Source organism: Rutidosis leptorrhynchoides, chromosome 3 (assembly GCF_046630445.1).
Source record: "Rutidosis leptorrhynchoides isolate AG116_Rl617_1_P2 chromosome 3, CSIRO_AGI_Rlap_v1, whole genome shotgun sequence".
In the NCBI taxonomy this organism is placed as follows: Eukaryota; Viridiplantae; Streptophyta; class Magnoliopsida; order Asterales; family Asteraceae; genus Rutidosis; species Rutidosis leptorrhynchoides.
In genome coordinates, this window is record NC_092335.1 from 524,560,393 (window position 1) to 524,569,694 (window position 9,302).

The window sequence follows — 9,302 nt, forward strand, 5'->3', positions numbered from 1 at the left end:
AGAAACGTCCGGGTTAACAATCTATGACTCCTTTTTACCCTTCGGACCCGAGGATGACTTTCATTAGTACAGGTTAGTTTCCTAGCTAGTAAACGATTGTTTCCATCGAGTTAATAGGCCGTTTGTTAGGTTTCTTTTGTTAACCATTTGGTTGACTAGATTTGAATTTATTGATGTAATGATTGTACTTGTTGACATAGGTTTGTTAATGTCATTGTTTTTTTCCAAAAAAGTAGAATAAGTATATACTCCGTATAACAATATCACCAAAGGGAGGTCATCCTCGTACATTCACTTTTAGTCCATACACACCAATTTTACTGAATTGACTATTCTTCCCTTAATAAAATAATACCAATAATACGAGTACTCCGTTTACCTAACTAATATATACAAAAACCAATGAATTATTTAGTGACACACACACTCTCTCTCTCTCTCTCTCTCTCTGTCGATTATCTTTTCTTTAAATTAACCACCGTGAAAATTTTAGGAGTATTTCTTCTCTCAAAAACCACCCCTTTTATCCCAAACAATGTAGTTTTTGACTTTCCAATTAAAAGGTTATAAATATGCGGTGAATAAAGACGTGCCAATTTCGAAACCGTAGTCGAGATTGAACGTCATAGAGCTTCAGGCGATTGGATTAGCCGCAAGATTGTCGCAAACCTCAGCGCAAGTTCCGGATATGAATCAATTCGAGAACTTTATGGACCGAATGAAACACAATGGTTATTTTTAAACGTTTATATAAGAAAATACGACATGCTCCTTGTTTAACTGTGGAATTTCAGTTCTCTGTACCGGGTACTCGACAAATTGATAAATTGATACTTCGCTAGAAAAATCAAACAAACAACCCTAATTGGTCGGTTTTGCATTATGTGGTGCGGCGACGCTTCGATAAACGAGCACTATTAAAATTTAGTGAGGTATGTTGAGAAAAAGATCTGTAATTTAATGGTGGTGAGTATGGGTTAAAACTATCAAATGATTGATAGTAATTCCAGAATCAAAATATTTAGGGGTGGAGGTGTTCTAAAAGAGAGAGAAAGAAGCATATAAGGGAAACGGTTGAGTGTTAAAATTGTGAGCATTAATTTATTAAATCTATAAATTTAACTTGGAGGGTATAATAGTCAATTATAAAATATTGGTGTGTATGGATCAATAATGGTCTGTGAGGATCACCTACCACCACGAAAAGAACTAATTTCCTTTATATTTATATAATTTAAATTTATTTAAAGAAAATTTTTCCTACTTAAAGTCTGGAGCTCCTCTCGGAAGCAATCTCTTTATCCGTCGAATAAAGAGAGTGATGACTTTCTCTACTCTTGAGAGTGTTTTCACTCTGGGTGGAGAAATAACTAGTCTTTATTTTCGGATGGGTAGTGATCTTTACACCACTAGACTTTTACCATACACCACTAAAATATATATTTTGACTATATTACCCTTACTAACCTTAAATAAATAAACCTATTAATTACCCTAAAATTAATATCCATAAATATCGTAAATTTTGTTCTTTTTAACTCATTCTTATATACCTTTTGTACTCAATTTTTTTTTTTATCACTTGACGCAACTACAATTTCAAAAATTGTCCAAGACTTCAATGCTTAACAAAATATTGGCAAAGAAGTATCGGTATCAATTATACAATATACAACATTAGAATACATCCAAAAATGTAGATATAACCAAGGTTGTAAAAGTCGCGAGTCGGGGACGCATCGGTCGAGACCTAAAAAGGACGCATCGGTCGAGACCTAAAAAGGACGCATCGGCCGAGTCGGGGACGCATCGGTGACGCATCGGTCGTTGACCAACGTTGACACAACTACAATTTCAAAAATTGTCCAAGACTTCGATGCTTAACAAAATATTGGCAAAGAAGTAACGGTATCAATTATACAATATACAACATTAGAATACATCCAAAAATGTAGATATAACCAAGGTTGTAAAAGTCGCGAGTCGGGGACGCATCGGTCGAGACCTAAAAAGGACGCGTCGGCCGAGTCGGGGACGAGTCGGTGACGCATCGGTCGATGATATTATTTTCATGATGGATTATGCTTACATCAATGCTCCCTTAAAATATGCAAGTAGAACTTGAGGGATTTTGTGATCTTGAGGATTCGACATACTCAAATCTTGAAGGATCCCTTGCGGTAGAAGTTATCCTCTTTCCTTTCTTCTTTTTTTGATTTTGGTGGTCTACCTTTTCGTTTTTGAATTATTGGCTCAAAGTACGTATCTGATTGGTTGACAAGTTTCGTAATCATTGAAGAAGCAACTTCTTTCTTGTTTCGAGGCCACTCTTGGTACTTCAAATACAACTCATCAAGCAAGTTCCGGAATGCCTTAATTTCATTATCTTCAGTGTGTGGGTCATCTTCTAAATTCATAGAGAACATATCAATCCTCCATTGGGGATGAATAAGCTCTAGAGAAATTACATTTTCTTTAGACTCTTTCATCTTGTGAGCACATGGTAGACCCATGGTAGCCATTAAATGACCCGTACAAGGATTCATTGTACCCGAAAAATGACACAAATAATAAAGGTTAAAACGAATACACAATTATGTAAACAACGCAAAATACATTATTTTTCAGTGCGTACCTTTTTTCATTTTCTCATACTAATTAGATATTTCTTTTAGAGCAAACTGAGATACACGGTACAAAAGATCTCTATAAACTGGGTTATTGCAATAATTAGGGACTTGTATTTTCTGACTTGCGACTTTAACTTTAATCTCATTAAATTCATGCTCTACTGCAAGACAAATTTTCTCCTTCACCATTTGAAACCCACCGGTAGAATTTTGTAAATACATCTTGAGTTTTGAATGAGCACCTTTCGCCCTAGACGATGCACGATTACGAAAATGTAAAAAAATTTCAGTCCATGGACTAACAAACTTTTCTTTCCAAGGCAACCATATGTTCCTTATATACTCAATAGCATCTTTCTTGTTTGTATAAGTAAACTCGAATTCAGCCCAATTGTTCAAAAATATTGCTTCTGTTGTTGAATATACCACATTTTTCCAACTCAGCATAAACAAATCAAAATCTTCAGCATGCCCAAAATACTTCTTGCAATTCGCCACTACATTCTTTTCAATATGCCAAACACACAAAAGATTTGTTGTGGATGGAAATACATTTGATATAGCATTCATCAATGCCAATTCTCTATCGGTCATAATCACTAAAGGGTGATTCTCATGTCCAATAATATCATTAAACACATTTAGGGCCCACGTATAATTTTCTTCATCCTCTCTATCCAAAAACGAAAACCCAGAGTAAAAAGAGCTATTAAAGCACGAAACACCAACAATATCAAGAAGAGGCATATTGTATTTGTTGGTTTTGTAGGTGTAGTCCATCACAAAAATGTTAGAGAAGACTTTTGTCAGCTTGTTTGATAAGGGATGTGCAACGAACAAACGAGTTATAAGGCCTTCTGAATTATGTAAAACATCATAAAAAAAAAAAAAACCACCCTTTTGGAGCTGCTCAAATAATGCACCAACCTCTGAACAATTTCCTAAAGTTTCCTTTTGAATTTGTCTCTTCACATTGTATACAGTTCTGGAGGTTGCTGGAAGATTTGGGATTTGTTTTCGTAGAGAAGAAAGAATCTGCCTTGGGGGTATTCCAGCTTGGGTCATGTCTTTTACAACTTGTACCTTATTAGGTGATAATTGACGGAATGATGGATGACCAGAGATATCGGTGGATGGGTCATGGTTTTGTGCTAAGTTTTTTGGTTTAAATACCCAAATACCGTCACGTCCCTTGCTACCTATTATTCTGAATGAGCATTCAATTAAACGACATACTGAGCTCTTTTTTATTTTAACCTCAATACCCTGTGTATCTCGATAAGAACCTCCCCTATCACATTGCAAAGTGTAGAACTTGTCATTTTTCGAATTGCGAATTGATATTCCATATCCTCTTGCATAATAAACTTCACGCACGCTCTTTAATTAATCATCCGACGATTCAAATTTAGAGCTAGAAAGATATATTTTTTCTTTTTCAATCAACAAATTTGACGAGTCATCAGATGCCTGTTACATAAAATAAATCAGCATGTAAACAATAGTATATACATCTAGTAAAACAAAACATCCAAAAAAAACCTAATAAAACTTAATAAGTAAAGTTATTTGAAAGACAACTAAAAATTAAATATAAAGGTAAAGAACTTTTCCCTGTCCTACTATTCCTGCATGTTTGAGTGTTTGACAAAACTCCAACATACACATCTCATCATATGTCTATCAAATTCATATTAATATATTATTTATAGTTTTATAATTATAATTAATATTAATATTAATATTAATTAAAACGGAGTATTAATATTAATTGTATTCATTGTAGAAATAAAGAAGATGTTAGAACATACCTCTGTATTCATTGTAGCAAAATACCAAAGAAGATGAGAATTGAAGCTGCCGTATGTATGTTTGTGAATATAGGTTTTAATTTTAGGGTAATTAAAAGGTTTATATCTAATTAAGGCTAGTAATTAAGGGTAAAATACTCAAAATACATATTTTAGTGGTGTATGGTAAAAGTTTAGTGGTGTAAAGATCATCACCCTTTTCGGATAGGGGAAGGATTGTCTACATCTCACCTCCCCCATACATACACCACTTATGTGATATTGAGTTTTGTTGTTGTTGTGTATTAATATAATTTAAATAAAATGATAATTTTAATTAATTGAATTCAAAGAAACCAAGCTTATAATTAAAATGTCAGCAATGCCTTTTATAAGGAGTGATTTAAATGTATAATTAGGTTCGAAAATTGAAATATTGCAGGGTACCCACAAGTTTAATGGAGGATAGTACATAGTTTATGTAACGTCGCAGTACATAGTTTAGGTTATGTCGCAATCTCTTGCCTCAATTATTTCACATGCATATACGATCTTCAAAATCGTGGCCTCTGTTGTCTTCACTTTTTTAACATATTTTCAAAATTGTGTTCACTAATTGCCTTACCCACCATTCACCACGTAGATGCAAGTCGCGATTCTATGTGTCATGTGGTGGTATCCCGTGACATCACTATTTTCAAACGTTTATGCAAAGTACTCTTTATAGTGTATAAGACATCTCTAAATTTAACTATAAAACCTCTTATATATATTTTTAGAACATATGATTTTGTGCGTGTATTCATTAAATATAATTACCTCACTTCGAGACGAGCTAGCTATTTTTGCTTACTGCTGCTTTTGAGCCAAAATTGCTTGCAAAAACATTATGTTTTTTATTTTGTCTTTTGTAATCGTTCCTGTATATATTTAAGTGTAGATTGGTATAGTTTTTTGGTAGTTGGGTGGATGTTGTGTTTGTTTATAGTGGGAGTTTGCTTTTTGTGGGTCTGAGTTTGCTTGTATAGTCTTGGTATCTTGATGTTATATTTGTTTTGTTTTCAATAAATTTCATGCCTACTCAAAAAATTGCTAATCATTAGAAAACAATTTTGAACAACTGATTACCGTTTTTACAAGAGAGAAAATATATAGTTTGAAAAATAATTCGAGTTATACTTATTAAAAATGTCATTTGTTAACACGAATTAGTTTTGAAAATTCAATCATAAACACTATGTTACCATAATAAACATATATATATTTTGAGAACGCAATCATTATCATCAAGAATGAGAAAAACTCTAAAACACCAAAACCGAATGATTACCAAAAACTGAACTGTTATCAAAATCCAAAGCGATAAGGACTCAGTTTCGGTTTATGTTATTTGTTTGGGTGATGATATATACACAACCAATTTTTACAAATACACAACCAAACATGTTTTATAGTGTTATACTGTACAACACTGTAAAACATGTTTGGTTGTGTATTTGTAAAAATTGGTTGTGTATATATCACTACCCTATTTGTTTTGAGAAAATCTAGTTTCGGTAAATTCGATGTCAGTACCGGTTTGATATGAGGTAACTAATTTTAAATTCTCAATTATGAAGACTGCGTGAAATTTCTGACTTTTAACTCATTGACCGAAGTCCACCCGAACCCCATGGGATTTCTGAGTTTTGACTCACAAGTTTTGTCTTCTAAATAAAGCATTAAAGTGCTATGATATCTTCTACCCCATGTCTTAAAATATTTGTTCTATGTATTAGTGTTGCTAACTTTAAATGTTATGAAAGGGATAGTGATATATCCGACACTATTTTTATTTCATTTACCATAATTATGCATTAAAAGGTTGTATGGTACAATATGTAATGCACAATTCATGATGAATGTACTGGATATATCATTTCCCTTATGGAAGCAAGAACAATGATACATACTATTAAAGTGAGTGAACTTGGAGAATGTATAATTTCGATAATACGATCATCGGGAGTCTGTTTCATGTCTATAAGAAATCATCAGTCTGTTTCTTGTCTATAAGAAACTGAGTTCGGTTTCACTGGGTAATATATAGTGAAAATATTGTACCGGTCATGAACCAATACTTTTTACTTAGTTGAGTGATCGGGTCATAAACGCTGATCATTATTAATGTTAAGGGTTGAATTTTATGTGGATATTTGAGGTTTTAAATGCTTTTTCATGAGGTTTTCATAACGGGTAACGATTCGAGTCGAAAACGTGAAAATAGAGTTAAAACGCGAAAAAAGTGAAAAAGAGAGACCCATCCGTTAATTACGGCTGGGGGCAAAAATTACGGTTGAGAGGAGTAACTTACGGCTGAAATTATTTTTGGATAGAATTTGAGTCCGAATTTGAGGGATTCTCTATTTGGGATACACTTTACTTCATCCCTATATATAGAAAACCCCAGGCTACGAAATATACATCATTCTCATCAGTTCTTGGAGCCCTAAACACACCAAATCACATCACAAATCATCATTAATCAAGGATTCAAGCTAGGATTAAAGTGATGTTCTTTATGCAATTTCAAGAAATCATCATGGTCATCATCACCAACATGATTGGATAGTTTTCTCATCTTTATTCCTTCCATGAGCAATTAAACATGTATTAGTTCATTTACTTTTATGTGGTTTATAATGTTTTAATACTTATGTATTTTGAATTGTGATATTATAAACCAATCAATTATTGATCAATGCAAATTCTATGATTTTTATTATTGCAAGTTGAATAATTGTGATTTAATATTGTGTTCTTGATCCAACTTAGTATTATTTAGATCAAGGTTAAAGACATATTGTCTAGGTTGTATAGTTCAATCTCAAAGTAGTTAAATTGGTTAACCTAAGAAATCTTGTCTATGAGAATTGATCAATACTTGGTAAACATAATGCTTGTTTGATGTGACGACCCGAAAATTTCTGACTAAATTTAAACTTAAATCCTAAATGATTACGACACGATAAGCAAAGTTTGTAAAATTGAGTCTCAAAAATGTTTGAACTGTTTCATATATTCATTTGACCTATAACTTTTCCCGGCGATTCACGAACAACTGAATACAAATAGATATGTGTGTATATCTTTATATATATATATATATATATATATATATATATATATATATTATAAACTGTTACAGTATATATTAATAAAATGTTATGTGGTCTAGTTGTTGAAATTATAAATGTAAATAGTTCATGATTTAAAAATAAAAACTTGTTAAGTGATATATATATATATATATATATATATATATATATATATATAATATTTCAAATTTACATTAAAAACTTTGAACCCAGTATTTAGAAATACTAGTTTTACTTTCTCAGCGAAACTAATAACGAATAAATATATATTAACAATGGTAGATTGATATATGTAGTATATACATGATTTCTATACATAATTATTATTATGTGTAAATTGTAATATATATATATATATATATATATATATATATATATATATATATATATATATATATATAAGTGTATAAATATTAAATATTCACTATATATTATTATATAATATTGAAGCACAAATTAAAATTTTAAAGTTATATTATTAACTTTACTTTCATTATTATTTATTAATATTAATATTAGTATTATTATTTGTATATGACAAAATATAATATATAGATATGAAGTTTGAAATATGTAAATTACTATAATATTATTACTAATATTATTATTATCATTAATAATATTAGTATTATTATTACTATGAAAATTATTTTATTTTTAGTATTTATAACATTAAAAGTATTAATATTATTAATATATTCATTTTTTTAAGATTAATATATAAAACACTGATATATAAAGTACAGATATATTAAAAACATATTTTATGCGTAGGAATTACTTTACATCATTATCATCTAATTTTTTTTTTCTGTTATTACCTCACCCGTGAGCAAGTGTCGACCAAAAACCCTACCAATCCAAATTATCAACTCTGATTTTCTACTACAATCAATCAGAAACCAACAATAAATCACCCAATACAATTCACCTACTGCAATGAGAGAAGTAAAACAGAAAATAAAGAAGAAAAAGGCTCGTTCCTCTGTTCTTACACTTTTTCATCATATTTCAATTTCGAATGTATTTTCAAAAAGTAGTAATACAAATCTGTTAGGAATCCTTGGTGCAATCTATCTGCAAATTTTCAAAATCCAAATCATCTTATTGAGTTTCAATTTTCGAGTCAAACTTTATTTTTCAAAAAGTCAAAGTTTGGGTTCATCACAAAATTAGAAATCGTTTCGATGTTTTTAGTTAAATTAATGATTGAGGAAGATTATATGAATGATTTGAAGGGTAGTTTGTGTTGTAATTTTTGATCAAAACGCTATCAAATTCAAAATCAATTTTTTTTTTCATAAACCACGTCGAGCAGCAGTAGGCTGTGGTATTTTTATTAAAACCAATTAATCATAACTAGGTGTTTATATGTTGAATTTTAAGTTCTAAGTCGAAAAGGTAATTCACGGTTGTCATCTTAGTTTGATTGGGTTCGTTTATATGAAGAAGATGATGAGAAGGGAAACAATCGAGTTACAGAATATAGTAATTAAGTGGGGGTTACAAACAGAAAATGGGCAACAGCCCAAACGGTTGAGGGTGTTTGTGTGTAGCGAGTGGTCGAGGGCTCGAGCCCCGGCAGTGGCGTATTTTTTTTTGGGACTTGTTTTCTTCAAAGGTTGTTATTTAAATCATTATTATTCTTATTATTAATATTAATATTATTATGATTATTATTATAAGTGATATTGTTATGCTCGTAATTATTGTTGTTATTATTATGAATGTTATTATTATTGTTA

The 9,302-nt window shown here is 30.9% G+C and overlaps 1 protein-coding gene across 1 annotated transcript; it reads right to left on the reverse strand.

Annotated features, from left to right (window-relative positions):
- Positions 1-2,654: 2,654 nt before the first annotated feature.
- Positions 2,655-4,453, reverse strand: LOC139901891 (protein FAR1-RELATED SEQUENCE 5-like). Its single transcript, XM_071884559.1, has 3 exons — positions 4,442-4,453; positions 4,030-4,100; positions 2,655-3,921 (listed from the first exon to the last, which is right to left on the reverse strand). Exons 1-3 carry the CDS (start codon positions 4,451-4,453, stop codon positions 2,655-2,657), a joined length of 1,350 nt encoding a protein of 449 aa, XP_071740660.1.
- Positions 4,454-9,302: the final 4,849 nt, after the last annotated feature.

Coding starts and splice junctions, on each gene's coding strand:
- LOC139901891 (XM_071884559.1), bottom strand. Junction 3,922..4,029: donor TCTAGCTCTAAATTTGAATC/GTCGGATGATTA, acceptor GCAATGTGATAG/GGGAGGTTCTTATCGAGATA.